This window comes from Anoplolepis gracilipes, chromosome 11, assembly GCF_047496725.1.
Source record: "Anoplolepis gracilipes chromosome 11, ASM4749672v1, whole genome shotgun sequence".
Classification (NCBI taxonomy): Eukaryota; Metazoa; Arthropoda; class Insecta; order Hymenoptera; family Formicidae; genus Anoplolepis; species Anoplolepis gracilipes.
Genome location: NC_132980.1, coordinates 9,536,728 through 9,556,584, shown reverse-complemented (window position 1 = coordinate 9,556,584; position 19,857 = coordinate 9,536,728). Strand labels below are relative to the sequence as shown.

At 36.7% G+C, this 19,857-nt stretch overlaps 1 protein-coding gene across 4 annotated transcripts in view; it reads right to left on the bottom strand.

Annotated features, from left to right (window-relative positions):
* Positions 1-19,857, bottom strand: part of LOC140671131 (pseudouridylate synthase RPUSD2) — a 124,247-nt gene that overhangs the window by 82,281 nt on the left and 22,109 nt on the right. The window contains exon 1 of one of the 4 annotated variants that reach the window (XM_072902256.1): positions 4,237-5,019. The exons of the other annotated variants lie outside the window; for them this stretch is intronic. Within the exon in view, the coding sequence (XP_072758357.1) occupies positions 4,237-4,389 (153 nt within the window). The 5' untranslated portion in view covers positions 4,390-5,019. Of the gene's footprint in view, positions 1-4,236; positions 5,020-19,857 lie in introns of those variants that run through there. 4 annotated transcript variants of the gene reach the window in all.

Genomic DNA, 19,857 nt, shown 5'->3' with positions numbered 1-19,857 from the left:
ATGGCGCGGATATGTGCGTATATGATGCCGCGCATATACGTATATAAATATATATATATATATATATATATATGTATATAAATATATATATATATATATATATAAATATATATATATATATGTGTGTGTGTGTGTATGTGTGTGTGTATACGTATGTGGAGCCGCTGTGCGGATTCGTCATTTAACGCGAGGAAAGATCCAATTGACAGATTCTCCGTTACGCGACAATTCGGCTATCGAGATTTAACGCTCGTTATAACGTATATTATCGTTTGTAAAATTACCAGCGGTGCACGCGCAAAGTATATACAGGTTATATACTCGTTTAAGAAAATAGTCGAGCAAATTACATTTGCATCCAAATTTATTTGTTCTACGGGGATTTAATCGGGCGCTTGATTAACTGAGTCATTTGAAACTCGACAATTGAAAGAGCTCTCCTGAATCCAGCTTTACGACTGGACATTTAATGGAAACATTTTCTAACATTTAATATCTATCTTGAGAAAACTTTAATCCGCGCGCGCGAAAGAGAGACTTATTAATAATCAGAGTGTCCAGTCGCTGAAGATACAGAAGTTATGAAAACGACTTGAAATTAAAACTTCTTGAAGAGAGAAACTCTTTTTCAACTTCTTTCGAGAACAGAAAGCTGGAGCGTCTGGTGTGTGTGAGCGTCATGCTTTGCGAAACGTTCTCTATAGAAACTAATAGACGCGCTTACGTAACGTTCGATCGAATGATCATAAAGATAACAATTTGATGCCTGTTATTTAATGCGCAAAGCAACGAGTATCAAATACAATATTGTCAGCGTGTAATAACGGCGAAACAAACAAATTATAAATCAACAGGATACGTCGCGACAATTTTCATTCGCCACGATTCAAATTACATCGAAGATGTGTAGAGCCGCAAAGCGGTGTAAATCCCCGTATATTTGTATCTCGATTATCACGATTCAACGTGATTGTAAATAAATAAAATATTTGCTGATATTGTATAAAATTCGTGGAGGCAATCGATGCTAACCAAATATTTTCAATTACAGCTTCGCTCGGCGAATTAAAAATCATTGACACACACTGATCGACTGCCGTCCGGCTTTCGCAATATAAACGTTATTATATATCAGACTACGAAGGTACCGTGTCAATCGTGGACACATCGAAAATTGAGTGATATGAAATCTCACAGACGACGTAAAATATGCGAAATCAAAATTATCGATATCAAAGAGATGAATATGAGTGAAATATCGAAATAAAAAAATGTCTCGTATAATATTTAATATCAAATCGTGTTATTCGTCAACGACCACGAGAAAGGAGAGATGGCCCAAATGTGTTTATAAGCGACGACGTATCCAATTAATACAGTTGATGGAGTGTGTAGGCATCTACAACGAGAGAGGGGGAGGGCAAAAGAATTCCCGAACCGGTCAAAGCCGCAGCGCACCTGTTTGCTCGTAAACTGTCATCTATGTGTATGTGTTTGTGCGCGTGCGAAGGTCTCCGAGTTTTCTCGCAAATGTGCATGTGACTTGTCGTCCAAGGTGCATATATCTGCCTGACGTAACGACACGTCTGGCGACCGTTTCCGCTGCATGCTTTATATTTTGACTACGCGATCCACGTATTCCGAAAGGCGTTCCGCGCGATAGATTTTGGAAAACTCGAGCGCGATACGTGCGGAATAGAGATATCGTATCGAAACCGCCGGCAGGCGCCGTCGTTTTTCCGTTCGACAACGTTACAACGTATACACACCTCTCCCCCGGTGAGAATTTATTTCATTGTAATTGTACCAGGTTCGCCCTTAAAAGTCTCTCTGTGAAATAAGCCTCGACGTTCGTTCGTTCGTCGACGTTATTGCGCGGTTAGTTTCTTTCTCGTCCCCCGGTAACTTTATATCTCACGAAATTACGATAATGCCGCGAGTGGGTAGGAGAGAAGGGCACGTTTGCTTCGGAAAATGCGCCCGCCGCAAATGCGAATACGGCCAAGTGACGGCAAAGTGCTCGTCAAATTATAGATATGCACTCGGGAAAACGTTTACCGTGTCGTTGGAGCGTACGACGACGACGACGACGACGGTACTTGTTCGTTGCTCGATAAATTTCCTTCTAAGAGAGCGCTACCGGTTCTCCTAAACGGCTCGTCCGGAGAGAGAAGAAATAAAGACACTAAAAAGAGAGATAGATAGATAGAGAGAGAGAGAGAGAGAGAGAGAGAGAGAGAGAGAGAAGAGGAAGGAGGAGATTCACCTTTTCCCCGGTAATTTCATTATCTCGGGTCCGTGCGCGGATGTCGCGACGTCTTTATTTAACCCACGTTAGCGCGATATGAAAACTCACAAATAAGATAGAGTTACGTTTCTCCTACACGAGAAGATTACAGAAAATATTCGACCCATAATTTTGAGTGAATTTTCCGAGCAATGACATACGGTTTCGATGAAAAGAAAAAAGACTCTTTCTCCCATCAAGATCACCAATAACGCATGTTTTAACCGCGACAGCATCAAGAGGCTATTAGTACGAGTCGAACACGTGGGAAGAGATTTACGTATAGCTATATCGAGTTTGATAAAGCGCGCGCTTGGCGAAAGTTTTCGTGTCTCTTATTATAGAATTTATAGTTCTTGTTTAAGAAAAAGAAAGATAGAGAGGATAATTTAGTTTTATTTCTTTTTTTAAGTTGTTAAATAAATAAAAGCAAAAGAAGAGAAGGAGAAAGAACATTCATTTATCATACAACTTGATGGAGGTTGCCGCGTACAAATTGACCCGCTTATCATCGATATCAGGCCAATTTTTGCTTCCCTCGAATATCGACTCATAATTCACGACACAGCGTAAAATATTCAGCGCCTCTTTTCCGTTAATCCCGACGCGTATCGCAAATAAATTCCAACAACCAAGATCTGGTAAAGGGTTGCCGACTTTTTGCCGACGTACGTGGGTATCGTAAATACTTGTCATATTAATCCTATAATACACGCGACCAGTATTTTGTCGGTTATTTTAGATTCGTGTTATTACACATAGATTATTTAGATTTTACCTAGAATAGCAACGCTCTAGAGACAGATAATTGGATCAATTTTGGCATGCAGACAGATCCAATTATGTATTTATTTATAAATAGATATCATACATAATAGAATTCATTATATGTTACTTCTCGATATATATCGCGTGTATGACATAATATATAATTATATAAATATATTGTAATAAAACATGAAAATTTCTTTCTTTCTTAATGCAATTTTAACATCATTCTGTGTGCATTATGACTAAAAATGTAAAGAAAATTTTAAATTTATGAAATATATAGAAATTTAAATTAAAATAAAACGCCCAGATATAAACTTTTAATTATGGCTCCATTTAAATCAAGGCTATTTATCATTTCATTTATAGTTTCCTTAAGTTTTGATTAAAAGAGGACAATTCAATGTCTCGATTACTGAACAGCGTGATTCACGAAGAAGTAAGAACGCAACGCATCGTCTTGCTGCTCACGTCATCGCACATAACACTCGATGCAATTGCCTGTAACCCGTTCTATCACCGATCATCGCTCATAAACGATCTCTATTCCGACATGTATATAGATCATTCGCGGCATCATCAGATATAAATAAATCATATCCCCTCCTGGGAAATATGTGAAATTTTATTGACGAATATAAAGTATGCTCTACCACGTTTCGTAGGTGATTCCGTGAAGAAGAAAAGACGGTGTTCCGGTTCCGCGAAACACCATTTGTAACTTTTCAATTACCGCGACTCCGTCGGTTTTCGACGAACGAAGCCTGTGCGAGAAATACGAACGCCAACTGGTTCGCCGATAATGAACAGAAACGAACGCGCGATAACCAACTTTGAGAACACTTGAGAGACTCAAAGTAAAATTAAAACTTCGCAGTCTGAATGCAGAAATGCATCATGTATTCGAACTTGGATCTTGTCTCGCGCTTGAGGGACCCGAACCGAGTTTCCAACTTTTACATAGTCTAGTAGTCTAGTTAATTCGATTTTTGCGCGGTAATTCTTTCAACAGAACAGTTTCTATCTCACGGAAATGTGTATATATATATATATATACACATATACACACACACACACATACACGTGTATCGTGTCCCGAGAGGAATGTCAGTGGAACGAAATTCCAAAGTCGCCCCGACAAGAGATACGTGAATCGCTAAGGTAAGCGAGGGGCTTACCTTACGTGGTTCCGGTGCATAAATTCCGGGCAAGGGCGCCAGCAGATGCAGACCAGCGGGATTCGGGATGCCGGAGGCCGGGTGTCCCGGAGGAATCGGCAGCGGCACCAGCTTCAAGCCCCAGGGCAGATACCAAGGCGCCGTGTGATGCATCCTGGTCGGCAATTCTCAATCGCGATCGGCGATCAGCAAATCGATCGAGGATCACGGTCCAACTCTCGCGGCGATTCCACTTCGGAATCAATAAAACGATCGAAAAAACCAGAGACGAGAAGACCGACTCGCGGGACGATTGTGTGTGTGTGTTTTTTTTTCCTTTTTCTTTTCCTCGAAGTGACCAGAGGAAGATGAGGAGAGCGAGAGGAAAAACGGGATCACCTTAACATTTTCCAAGCCAACTCTGTGTCCGCTATCGGAGCGAAACTTTGCTACAAACGAGTCTTCTTTCGAAAACTACGTCCCTTAGTCCTTGTGACAAAGACACACGTCACACGCGCGAAGGATGTAAGAAACGATTACGCGCGGCTAACCTCGTCATCGCGCGCGCGCGCGCGTGCCTGCGTGCGCTTAGAGAAAGTGCATTAAGATTGATGCCGCGCTCTCTGTTAGTGTCGTGACACACCGAATGTCACGCACCGTATGTGCATGTGTACTAATGTCCGTACTCTATGTGCTCGTATCGCCGATGTAACACGTCCGATTACGCGAAACGCGAGGAGATACCTCTTGACAAGACGTGTCCGATACAAGCGCGCGGCGTCGACTGATCGAGGGAGTCTACGACGCGAGCACATGGCCGCGCGCGTCGACTCTCCCCACCACTTCCCCCACTACTACTCCCCCACCGGCATTCCCCACTACTTGGCTATATCAGCGGGCTGCTCCGGGTCGGCAACGTATGTACATATGTACGTCACGAGCCACGACGAGCTACAGCGAAGGATGAGTTTTGGCAAATTTAGAATTCAATATTGTTTTCGTAATGTAACTGTTACAGAGGCTTACATCTCGAGAGGAGATATCTTTTGATATATATATATATGTATAAATTTATACAGGCTTCTTAGGTTTTATAAGAATCACAACTGGTTTTCATCGTTTTCTGCAACGCTGAAACTATTTTACTACTTACTTTATTGTATAGAAATTTGATTAGGATAGATCGAATATTAATTATTATTATTATTATTGGAAAAGGTTTATCGTTTGTGCTATCCTTCTTCGTTTACATTGTGTACATATTTAGTATACGCTAGTAGGTAACTACATGATTAAAGATCGATTCAGACACAGTTTGAACTTTAAGAATAAACTCGCTAATGCGTCGAATTTCTAGTGGTCCATCATTTATAAGTATATATCGCTTGTCTGTTTTCTATATGAAATGAAGTTGAATATTTCGTTTCGCAGCACCGAACAATGTATAACCTTGACCTTGCTTCGGACGAAAAATGAACGTGCGCGCTTGCTACAACAATGAATTGTTAAATGAAAATCATACTTTAAAATGCCGTATCTCTGCCAAAATCAAAAACGACTTTCATTTAATTCAAAGTGAGTTTGCAACTTAGAACTGTATATTTTATCGTACGTGAAAATTAAAATCATTTGTGACAAGTTGAGTGAGAAGGCGTAAGTTGTTGTAAATTATCTAAATTCTAATGTAAGAAATATACTGGCTATTATTATATTTTCTATTTTTTACTATATAATATAAAAATATGAAGTTGTTTTGTACTTTAATTTTAATCTATTTTATTATCATAACATTATGATAAAAAAATTAATATAAAGAAATTAAATAAATTTTCTTCATTCCTTTTATTATCAGTTTGTTTATCTGTTATCACAATGAAGAGAAAATAGTAATCGTTGTTTACAACTAATTAAAACATATATTATTCTTTTCTATCTTATTTCTTTATTATATAATGCGGACATAATAAATGGTATTGCAATTTATAATATATTGAAAAAAAAGAGAGAAATAATATTCTCAAATTCCACAATTGCGTTTTCTTTACCGCGTAATAAAAACATAATGTTATAAAAAATTATTTTTAAACTAATCTTGTGTACTTAAATATATAAAATAAAATCTTTTATTGTATTCGCAATGAAAATTGAAAACCGAGAAGATTAAATGCCGAATTTTGACAGACAAATACAGCAAGAAAGATATTCCAGACCTAGTAACTTTGTTCTATTGTAACCTCATTTCGGATTGATGGTGTATGGATGTCATAGGATCAAGCTTTGATGTCAGGAAGCGCGTCGCGACGAACATTGGCTCGTTCGCGAAAATTAAGGGATATCCACCAGGCGGTAACTTATGCTGAATCCGAATCATCCGGTTCGCTGGCTCGCTGATTTCGGAGCAATCTAACCGGACCGCCGAACAGAAGCGCTTGACGCGTGTCTACGTCAGAGATATAACGGACATTCAATTCACGATTAATTTAGACCTGAACCGAGAGCGAGCCGGATGTCAATGTGGAAGCAAAGATATACAGAGATGAACGATAACGAAATAGAAACACGCTCGACGTAAGTCGGCCGAATTTACTTTAGGTAATTAAATGGAAAACGCCAAGAGGCTCAAATGCCGAGACAGTGACATTGGAATAATCAATGACGAAGATACAAAAATCTAACGATAAGATAGGCACGAAGATGAAAAGATAACTGGCTCGCGTTTCAAAAACAAGAAGAGGATATTAAATTCATTTTCCGATATTATTATATATCAACGTAACATTTGAATTAGAAAGTAAATTTACGGGGCGCCGATGCCCGAGCCGATACTCATGTCCGTGTGATACACGTTGCATCCGCTGGAATTATAATTAAATATAGTTTAATTAGGCTGTCCCAAAGTTGGATGTATACACCCGGGAAAACTGACCCCATCTAACTTCAGCTCCGGAGATGGCTCGTGTCCGTCGTAATGGGGCCCCGTCGGCTCGATTTTATCATTTATTTATCGATATTACTTTGCAAATTATGTATACTCCGAGCAAGCCCGTCGTTTGATAAACCGACAAAGATCGAGTGGCTATTCCTTTCAATATGTAATTTGATCTGATTATCGAGAAAGATGAGAGAATTAGTCAGAGTATCTGAAATGGAACTGATGCAGCCAATGTTGTTCCGCGCACAGAAGATAGAAAGACAAATATCTGGCGTGTAAACACACGATGCTACCCTCCTGTTCACTTTCAAGCGCGCAGAATGACGTCGGCTATTCCATTTCCATGACATTGAAATATATGCGGAGTATGTTTGTGAAAAGATGGGAAATCAATAGTAAACACAGGCTTTTCTATTTCAGGCTCGACGCGCAATTCAGAAAAATCCTTTGTAAAATGAGAATTAACTTTTGTAAAATATAACTGACGCTCGTTCATCAAAGAAATATCTATCATTCTCTTTCGTTGAGCTTCTAGTATTTGCGATTTCTATGTTGTATTACGTAAAACAAATAGATATATATATATATATATATATATATATATATATATCTACAAAATAATGTCTATATAAGCGCGCACGTTTCTCGTCTTCCGCGATCTACACAGCCATCGGCAAATAACTGTGCACGAGATGTGTGCAATATGTCAAAGTAAATATTGACAAGCGATTAACCATGCGCAGAAGCGACCGCTGAATATTAATATTAATACGCTGACGCGGCTGTAACAACTTGGTAATGATGATTTCGCCACTTTCGAGGAAACATGGTGGAAATCCCTGAGCCAACGATTAACGGTCACACTAATTGCTCGATGTTTCACAGAGACACGAGAGCGCGTATAAATGTTCGAGGATCAGAAATAAGCGTGAATTCTGTCGAGAAAAACAACCTATTATTCTTGCATAACCCAACTCTGTTTTAATTATGGTCAAGCTCTAAAAGGATGCTTCGTTTTGCGATTTTATAAGAGTTCAAACATTGTTATTCGGTTTAACGGGGCAGAAAAAAGAATGAGAAAAACAACTGGGAACTTGGTAGAAAAAAAGAATTCACGACCTGTGACACCGTATTAATCCAATCCAAGTTCTGTCCTAGGAACACCAAAGAGACACATAGCGACGAACTCGCGGACAAAACTTTTTCGATTCATGTTACAATAAAGTTCACATTTCCGCGCGCATCCGAATCGGTGAAATGGATCTAACGAAATATTAGTTGAAGCAACTGCACGAGTCGATATTTTAGTTTCCAGAAATTTGAGAGATATATTAGCAGAAGGGGGAAAAAAAATACTTTCTATCACATCTTTCGTTCATTTCTAATTTTTTGATATTTTCTATCGATATCGCCAAGATTTGAATTTTCGAAACGTCGTCTTCATTTATTCTCGCGAAAAAGTTTCGGGCGCTACGTACAAGTAAGTTTCAGGCAAAAAGATCAAATCGCGAAAAAGAACCGTCCAGTGACGCAGTCGCAAAAGCTACATCTTCGATTCCGGATTCTCGACTTGGAAACTTTAAAAAGTCGTCGCTCGTAGATAAAAGTCGAAAAGCCGGCGCGCATTATCGTAAAGTGTATTATCCTCGTGAACATATTTCGCGATTACTTACTAAAACGCATGTTCTTGCAGCCTGTGACACATGTATACAGAGTATCTATTCAAACAAAAGAAAAAAAAAAAAAAAAAAAAAAAAAAAAAAATTGTTTTATTGAAACGCGAACTTAAACTCTCTCTATTTCGGAGTTAGTGCCTTCGTTGGGTTACAACGTGTAAACGTACTTTTATACACCACACGCGATGGATCGTTGACATAGGGGCTAACTTTTGCGTAACACACGTCAACGTAGCCCGTATCACTATCGATACGGGCGAAAGAACACGCACAAACCGCACGCAGGATCGCGTGCCTGATTGAAAATTTTTCCTTGTCCCACTTTACGGGCATTTAGTACCCGTTCATTCAAATCGATAAACATGTATTTTAGATATATCTGCGAATATATGTAAATGAAAAGAGAGATATAAATCTGTAGCTTAACATACAAGGATATTATCCAGCTCGGGATAAATAATTTGTAGATATTATTAAATGAATGATTAAATGGACGAATTAATATTAATTTTGTTCCCTATATTAATTTATGAATTAATTAATTTATAATAATTATAATTTATTGCCACGAAGCACGTTTATGCCTCTTTTTTTTAGATCGTAATATTAGAGTTCTACCAGCTGCAAACACTTTACAGTTTACTCGATTGAGTTGCCTGTACGTAACGCAAATATGCAAATTGTAATCCACTTAAGCGAGAAACAAACGTTAACTGTCAAATTACTGTCACTTAATAATCTTGCAACGATATATCCTGCATACTCGTTGACTAACGATATAAAAAGAATCCTCAGGTCAATTCGATCAAACATAAGTTTGATAAATAAAAAAAAAAAATATAATATACATTTATTTTTTCGGATCAATAATAATATCATTGTATTTTTTAAACATTACATAAAGGAATCGCTTATAATGTCATTAATGCAGCGTTAAAAATCACAAAAAAGGGCAGATGTAATCAAAATTAACGATCGTCGTTGATGCAAATTTTGTGGCATGCAGTATTTGCCAAAAGTATACCCTTCTGATCCCCCCTGTTTTCTCCTCTCTCTCTCTCTCTTTCTATCTCTCTCCTTTTTCTTCCTAAACCGAAATAGACGACCACGGGTGGTTCTCCAGCCTGCAATCTCGTCTCTCAGAGGCTCAGGGTGAATTACAGTCGCACGTACCTCCTCTACTTGGCGCTATAACTCGCGTAGGTGGACAAAGAGAGCCGCGCCCTAGGCTATTTACCCCCGTTGATGTTTGTACACCACGGATAAAAACAGGCCTCGCGGCGCCTCGGATTTCTCGTCGCAATTCCGGAAGAAAAACGACGGTCCGCGCGTCATCGACGACGCTACATCGGTTATTTCGATCGACTATAGCGATCTGTTTTCACTTTCTCGTGGTGCGATAAAACAACGAAAACGTGTCACCGAAACGATGAAAATCTCGCCTATATACAACACTTTTGTGTGTCTCGACATGTTGATAAATAATACGGTCGTGACAAAGTTGTCCCCAAAAAGCCGGAGGCGTAGTTTGTTAAGAAGGGGTGAGGGCTAGAGAAATAGCGCGCCGCGCAAGAAATGGCAAGAGTTTTTGGCGAGCGAGAGAAGCGACCTCGCGTAAGACGGGTCGGTTGTTTAAAAGCACCTGTCGTCGGTTTGTCATTCGCGGTATAAGAGAATATCGTCGCGCGAGACTCGGCCGACTGCGAATAATTTACAAGCATGTTCTCGCGCACACAGATACGTACACACACACACGTACACACACATTTATAGGAAAAGAGACCAGCATAATGGCCACTATGAGATTCGTGCAACGGCACTACGATCTTTCGACCAGGAATGCAGCGTTCACCGCGCCGGCATTCGCCTCCGCATAAAGCGAAGGCGCGCGTTATTTGGACCGAGTCTCGGTGAACCTTTCGGAATTTCGTCGCGATGGAAGTGATGTCATTGTGGAGTTCAATGAGCTCGATTTTGAATCGCGCTCGCTCGAGCGAGGAGAATGCCGAATGCATAATTAGACGAGTTAGGATAATTAGTCGCGGTATGTAAGTTGTAAGATTATTCAAAAAAAAATCACGGCGATTGCTTACGAGATCGGTTACGCGAGGGTACTCTGGTATGTCGAGTGATTGTAAGAATTATTTTACTACGTTTTATAATACATGTAGTAACTGTATTTTCTATAGTACACATAACTGGCAACTTTGTACAATCACTGATGGAGATCGATATCCCGTTCTGTAATCAGTTATGCAATCGAAATTTCACGAGCGCACTTTCATATCGCACCGTTAAATGAAAGGTAGAGACCCGAAATTCTGATCGATGCCCTAAATATCTGAAATTTTGCCGGTTGAGTAAGAACGCGTGCGCATTTCAATTACTGCAATATTACACGCAAGAGAAACTCTCCTGTTAAAGAGGTATTTAATTTATCTTGCGAAATTAAGCTAGAAAGATAAAGCATATCGATCTTTATTGTTAAGACACGTTTTGCTGATGAACCTACGATGCAAAGAGCAAACTTCGCCTCAAACTAGCCTTCTGCTACTTTGCCATTTTACGAAAATGGAACGAAGTCGTGAGATGAAGTCTGTGTTTAGTTTCGCAACTCTAGCTGAGTAACATCGACTAGAATTATAATTCTTGTGCTTTGAAGGAGAACTTCATTATACTCAATGTATCCTCAAAATGTGTTAACAATAAGAAAAATACTCAAACAATATTAGTCTATAATCACGCTATCAATAATAGCAATTAATTAAATATAATTTCGATATAAATAAATAAATAAAAATATTATCGATTTTGTAATTTACATAAATCAATTGAAAAGGATTCTACGATGCAGAAAATGCTTACGGGTAAAGAGTCAAGTGCCGGTGATGTTGAAGCGAATATGCGAGCGTGTTGCAACAATGGCTAGCACGTTCGATTTTTGTCGATAAACCGATGACCGGAGTGATGCATTTTAACGCCTATGGCACCGACGTAGTGTAAATTTGTCGACCTATACCGAGAACTTCACTTTTTGACCACGTTAACAAAAATAAAAAAAAAAAAAAAAAAGTGATCAACGAAATGCGTTCGTACACGTGTATTGGCGCACAAAACATTATCAATCGTACATACCTACATTGTGAATAAACTATATTGATTAAAAAATTAATATTAACAGATTATATTAATTATAAAAATAAATATTATTACGATAGTAACAAAGATCAATAAATAAAATACAACCTTTTTTATATTTATGCTATATTTCAATTGACATAGTAAACGCATCATTTAAATTCAATTTTGCTAAAGCGCATCGCATTTTGATTTTTGAGAGGCAGCATCTCTTTGATGAGATTTCCCGAATACTGTATAACGCATTCATAGTTTTAACGATTTGGCAAACCGACCTAATTATAAAATCGGTCTAATAATATAATCAAGTATACATATCTCTCTATAAGCATAACGGAGAACATCTATGAAAGCGGAATCTATATTTTTGCTTGCAAAACTCATTCATACAGCACGGGATTGGCAAGTGCAACGAAAATTCCACATGGTAGCAAACGATACCATTCTACATCGTATACAAAGGATATACCGCACGATAGCAAACGGTCCACTTTATATTTTTTGGACAAAATGTTTTATTTACAATTCGGAACTTTTCAATTTATCTAAAAAGTTCGCAAATACTGTAGACTCCAAAACGCGTAGTATATATTATCATCTGGTGTATTTTAATTTAAAATAAAACGTCTATGAAATTAGCATCTTCCAATTTCGGAATTTCGATAAAGTGTTTTCTCCAAAAAATTTTACAGTTCCTTGCAACACGCTTTTTTAAAAAGAATTCTGTTGATTTTACAGGTAAAAATAAATTGCATGGCTCAACACGTCCATTTTATATAAGCGAGACATGAATATATGATATCATAGGTACACATATATAATATTAATTATTGTATTAATTTACCCTACAATAATTTTATATCGATAAATCCCTGCATGAAAGGAATCAATATATATACATATATATAAAAGAAGAGAGAGAGAGAGAGAGAGAGAGAGATTTGCGTCGTTACTTGCCTGCTAGAGTTTCACGAATAACAACAAGGTAACCGCGTGTAAACAACATGCATGTCATAAAACAAGCAGCGATTTTCATCTGTATGTTGTTGCATTATCTCTGTCAAAATATGATCTCTCGTGTTATCTCTTATAAAATACGTGACAAATGTTAGATGATATTAAACGCGATTATTCTTTCTATGAAAGATTAGAGATAATCAGTGAGATTGATTAACTCTCGAGAAGTGACGACTTATAAAAATAACCGATGGCTATTTATGGAAGTAGATACTTCTTGCTACATTTATTATCGCCACGAAACATATTATAAAGTCAATAAGGAATATTCTGTTCGTTGAGTTTCAAATTAGTTATCAATAAATCACAGCTTTTCGTTACTCGATTTTCACGATACAATAATTTGTATATTACTTCGCGCTCTTAATCTGAAAATGATGAATAAAATAGTTAAGTAAAAAATTCAAAATACGTGAAGCGAAATCTACTGCAAGTATCATTAAAGAAATAATTGTGTATTCAAAAATAAATATATTTAAAGTAAGTGACAAGAATAAAAATTATAAATCATTGCTTTATTATGATATATATACATATATTTACATACATATATATATATATATATATATATATATATATATATATATATATATATACATACACACACACATAATTATCTTTGTAAATATATAAATAATGTATATTTAAAATAATTTTTTTATTATTTATTTTTTTGTTAATTATATGTATATATATGTATATACATATATATATGTATATACACATATATATATATATATAATTTTAAATAATTTTTTAACATCAAATATTCACATTTTAAAGTTTTCGTCTTAAATTTAAATATATTTTGTTCGTTATTTTCAGTTTGAGAATGCAAAGTATATACGATATATACACAGTCGTTTCAAAAGATTCAAATAACGAAAAAACATGATACATTTACTTATTGAAGCATCTATTGTTATTTTGCACACTGCATTGGTTTAAAATATAATCGCATCGGCCAAAAGTAGATTACTTATAAATTATTTTATACTGCAATATTTATGGGTAATAATATATATTACATTTGCGAATATATATATATATATATATATATATATATATATATATATATATATACGTATATATATTACATCGTGTTTTTCGTTTATTGTAACATTATATATATTCGCAATTTTTAGATTGAAAACGCGGAGCAAATCGCCGCATTGATTCATATAAAAAAGCTTAATATATACATTGAAAGTTTAATAATTTATTTCAGTATTTTATATACATATATTGTATATACAATTTATTTGATCGTATTTTAGCATGCGAGTAGGCAGCAAATAATATTTTTGATACAACAATGATACATGTTACATTCTACAAAATTTTTACTAGTTTATTTTTATTCATACAGGAATTTCAAAACAAGAGTCTATACTATCTGCTAGTAGAGGATGTACAGAATTTGATCGCGTAATTTTCGGGCAGTGTAACAAATCCTTAGTTTGTATCATCATATACGGAGAAAATATTATATATAAAAATTGCAATAAGTTTTTTGTAATCGTGAAACATACTAAGATATTAAAAACTCACGATATTTTCAATCAATAATATTATATCTTACAACGGAGTATTATAATTATGTACTATTTCAAATATTACGATGCACACACAAATTCATAATCGTTAACAAACAATATAACAAATGTATAATTTACAATTTTTGTAATAATAAATATCTTATAAATAATGTCCCTTTGTTAATAATGTCCCGTTGTTTCAGCTTTATAATAAATTTATTATTATTAGAAATTGTAAAAGAGACTGTATATTTAATACAATTTGTATTGTAAAATTTTCTCCGCATAGTTTCCTTATTATTCTCTCATGGATATATAATAAGATTCGCGCATGAGAGTGCCATTCAAAGTGCGATCATAATTAACTGTGTTTTTGCAAATGTTATACGAGTACCACGAAGAAGCAAAAAATGGACATCAGAGAAAAAGGAGGCATCATCAGCCAATGGTGGAATAACCATGAGGTTTATAATTTATTTAATTTATTATTTGTTATTTATAAAAATAATTGCTCCACAATGGTAGTCTATTTTATATTAAATAATGAAATGTATATGTATAAAATTCTAGATTTTTTTATTTCATGAGAGAGAGAAATACTTTTAAAATATTTATAATAAAATTAATATTTTCATATAAATAAATATAAAATATTTTAACATTACGTCAAAATTTATGATCACTATTATTTATATGTATGAATGTACATAAGAGAATTAAATTTTTACTATTAAAGATTTATATTGCAAAAATTTATATTTAAAAAAAATATGTCTTCAAAATTTACATAAAACTTTCATATTAAATTATTTACTATCTATTTAAAAAGAATGAAAAATTAAATTGCGTGCAACAATTCCTTTTTATATTAATTATTTTAACGCTGTTTATAATTGAATTTCCATTTTAACAAATTAACACGTATTGATCTCTGCGTCTCTCGTACGGGTGAGTGTCAAGTTTATTTTTATTATAAATTTAATAATATACATCCAACAATACATTAAATTAAAGAGTTATTTTGCCTGTTAATAAATCAATTAATTTTTGTAAATGCAAGGTATCCTAAAGAAGAGGCAATAATTCTTATTTTCTGTATATAACCGATTTCTTGTTGTATGTTATTGCCACAGTACATCTTTTTTGTCGCCACTTCATTCTCTCTACGGCGAAATAAAAAAGTCGGAATTTTGTATCGCGATATTTTATCATTGAGACAACGACACAATATTTTTGCCGGAATAACACTCCCTCTTCGCCAAACACTAAAATGTCATCGTAATGGGAACGCGCGAACGTTTAAACGACAGGACTGTTTGCGAGTTCATTTAGAGATAGCACGAATAAAAAACCGATAAAGAACGTCTCACATGTACAGGCGCATCTGGTTTCTCGCCCACTTAATCGTTTATCACGAGACACGTTTTTACGAGGCCCTGCACGGCCCCTTATTACTACTAACGAGACCGTTAATATCGTACATCAAAGAATAACCGAGTTTCGCACCCGAAAGTCGGGCTCCGTGAACAAGTATGTGTTTAGCGTTTCGACGTTTCATTATCGACAAACTTTACGACGCTCCTCAGGGACTCGTCGCCGACACGTGCTTCCTTTGAAATGAAACTCGTCCGTTTCTTTGGCATCGTAGTTTCACCGTTCGCACGACACGTTCTCATTCGGATAAGATCAAGGGAGAACAAAGTTCTCACGTAAAAATAACGACGACTCTCCAATAATACCAGATGCTACACGATTGCCGTGACCTACCGTACTGAAGAGAGATTCAGCATCGGAAGCAAACAGATAACATACTAACATGACACAGCGATGCACGTAACCATCTAATCAATCAGCTACTCTTTTTTTCAAGAGAATCGTTGTATCAGTTATATATTGAAACGTTAGTGAAATCAACTTATACCTATTATATTTTCCAACAACCTCAAGAAGAGTCTGAGTATATTTTTCTAATTTTAACAAAATAGAGAGAGATTATTAAATTGAAAAAACAAAAATCTTAAAAACTCAACTTCACTCAATTATTATCGGGGCATATCTATTCATTTTATCGGCGTGCAACTAAACAAATCAAAGTTAATAAAAACATGCAACTCATTTATCTGGTCGACCCCGATGAATAAATCGTGCGACAAACTTGGACGCGAATGTCGGTCGAAAAAAAATTATTCAACGGCAAGCTGACGTATACATAGTTGCAGTCCAAAAATAATCCGAAATATCGCAGTCATATAGCCGTCATTTGTATCCGACTACAAAGTCGTCGATAAATTGAACCCGTCCATTTCTTCCATCGAAGACTTAATAAATTATCGCGTGTGCACGGTACAACAATTATATCTTATCAACTTTATCATTTTTCACACAAGACATACTTCGTATATATTCGTATGTGAAGCTCATGACAAATTCAGCTTTCGACAAATAGACAAATAATAAATCGTTTCAGAAATCAGGGGAAACACGGGTTATATTTGTACCAGCAACTTTTACTTCCAAGCCAATTGCGAATCGTACCGTCGTGTCAGCTCGTGCATAATTTTGCACTTGAATGTTTTATCGCGCAAGCGTCAAGATACAAATTACATTTGTCAACGTTGAATCCAACCATCAATGTCGGAATTACATTAATTCCAGACGGTTCTCGCTTCATCCATAGATAGGACCGCGAAAATAAACGATGAAAGCTTTATCGAGGATGTGCGACATTAAATCGAGAATGTAGACCACGAGTGCAGCCTTAAAAAAATGACACCGTAATACAATGCAATATTTCATTCTAGTCCGACCGCGACGAGTCTCGGGAGATTCAATGCTCTGCATTGCAGTCGAGGGATGCACTACCGAATCGTCTTAGCTTAAGATTAGTCCCCTTTTAGCCCGCTTTAGCCGGCCGCGTCGTATCTCACTCGTCGCGCCTAACACACAGACGTCATTTTTCATCTCTGCGAAGACACCGCACCGCACTATAATTCCACGGGCACTGTATAAACTTACATCATTTAACCCTTTGCACTTCGTCCGCATTAGCGATAAGCTAGCAATGTGCCCCGTATCTTTTACAGAACGGTATAGAATTTGAAAAAAAAAGAAAAGAGTGTCGTAAGCAAAAACTTTTCGCAAATATGAATACCTACATTTATTATGTTTTCCTAAATATATAATATTTATGTCACATACCTTCCTTTCTTTATTAAAAAAATATAAAATATTATTAATTTTATATTATACTATATTATAATATACATACATTTTCTTTATAAAGAAAAATATATTATAAATAAATTATAAATTGCTTTAAGTATATATATATATATATATATATATATATATATATATATATATATATATATCGTATTCTATACTACTATTTGGAATTTATAATGTAGGACGCGGTCGAAAAATTCGAAAGTTTTACAACTAGAAAAATTATATTTTGCATAATTTACATTTATTTCATTTGATACGTAACAGAATAGTTTCGTCACAACAAGATAAACGAAAGGTTTTTTGTTAGTGCGTAATTTATGCCGTGGTAATCTCAAGGAGTACATTGTGCGCTTGGCAACAGGTGAAGGACGTTAATTAAGAAGTTTGCGCGTTGGTATTTCGAGCAAAACCCGAGTCTCGGGACGATGGCGACGAGTGTGCTCTCTCCCTCTCCTATTGTACAATTTACACGCAGACGTTTAACGCGATATGAATGTTGCTCACGTCGTAACAACATGTTAACACAACTACCTAGAGATAATCCGCTTTTATAAGGCGTTAACAGTCTCTTACGTGATACTTGATGCGTGCGCATTTTCTGAACGGTTGTTCAGAACGTAAAACACGTTATTATCCGAAAATAACTTTAAACGTACAAATGAAAACGCGTTACGTACATCCATGAAGAAATAACTACTGGAAAGTCTAAATTTTCCTATCACTGTATTCGCTTCCTGAAAGTCCGATCTCTATCCGAAGGAAAATGGATTAGTCTTGGCACGGCGTGTCGTGCACTCGTGCCTTTGGCAGAGGGTAAAACTTAATTAAGAGCTGTCCGCGGTATTTCGGTCGAATTACGCGACACGTCCCACCGCGACGCGAACGCGTGGCGAGTTATCGAAGTCTCGCGATCGTTGACCGTACCGTTGGAACTGGCAATCTTGCCGTCCACGATGGAATCCGATTTTGGGCAGTAGCTACAACCGCACCTTTTACTCTTCCATTACGCACAGGCTGCGCCACTACTATACGTACACGTGTCTCTCGCGCGCCATGCCGTGATGCCACGGCGCGTGTCTCTTTCGAAGCGCGAGACTTCCTTGCGATTGACAAAGAGATATAAATGCGGCGGTACAGAAATTGGCCGTAGCGTGTCGGAGACGGGACAGACATATGGGAGGGACCGAGAAGGCGAGAGAAAGAGAGAACGGTTTGAACCAAGAGAACATGGAGTCGAGGGCCGCGACGTGACCGTGCCAACCTCGAGTTATTCGTATAAGCCGACAGCCCCATCGCGGCCATCTTCTTCTCCCTTTCTACTCCGCCTTCTTCTGGCTCCTCTTGAGAGCGACAGAGAGAGAGAGAGAGAGAGAGAGAGAGAGAGAGAGAGAGATTTTTCAATTGTATATATCGAAATATCAAAAAGTATTTCCAAGTCTCATAAAATGATCTTGACATATTTAGTGCAGGGGCGCAAAAAGTAACAAAGTATCTAGAACAGTTGTGTATATATGATGTGACTGCCCTTACGATTTCGCGTGACGATTCACCACCCGATATAGTCACGCCACTGCGGAGATTTTTAGATTATACAGCGAGTGTGAAGAAAATAGAGGAGTGACGTTATACGACTGTGAAAGTATGAAAAATGCACGTACCGAGGTGAGAATCGCGTAAGGGAAAGGAAGGGAGGGAAAAGGGAAGGTTCACCGCAACCGGCGAACTAGGACAATACGGGGTAATGCAATACCGAGGCCTACTGCGTATACCCCCGACGGTATTGTGTTTCGTTGAAACTTTCTTTTACCGCGTAGAAATAAAATGAGATTCAAGCTGAGAAAAAGAATTGCTCTCGGACTGCATAAGACAAAAGTCGTTTATAAACAACACCGCAGTTGTCGACGATCAAATTCATTTTAACCCGCAGATAAGATCCCCCTTTTTCGAGAGATGAGAACCTTTGATCGAATTCGACGAAATAAATGTGTACAAGCAATATTTATATTCTAAACTGATGATTCGATTTAAATAAGCAACATATATATATATATAGATCGGTTGTTGCTCTTCCGCGGAGCAGACAAACGGTCCCGCGGCCACGTTTAGCGAAACA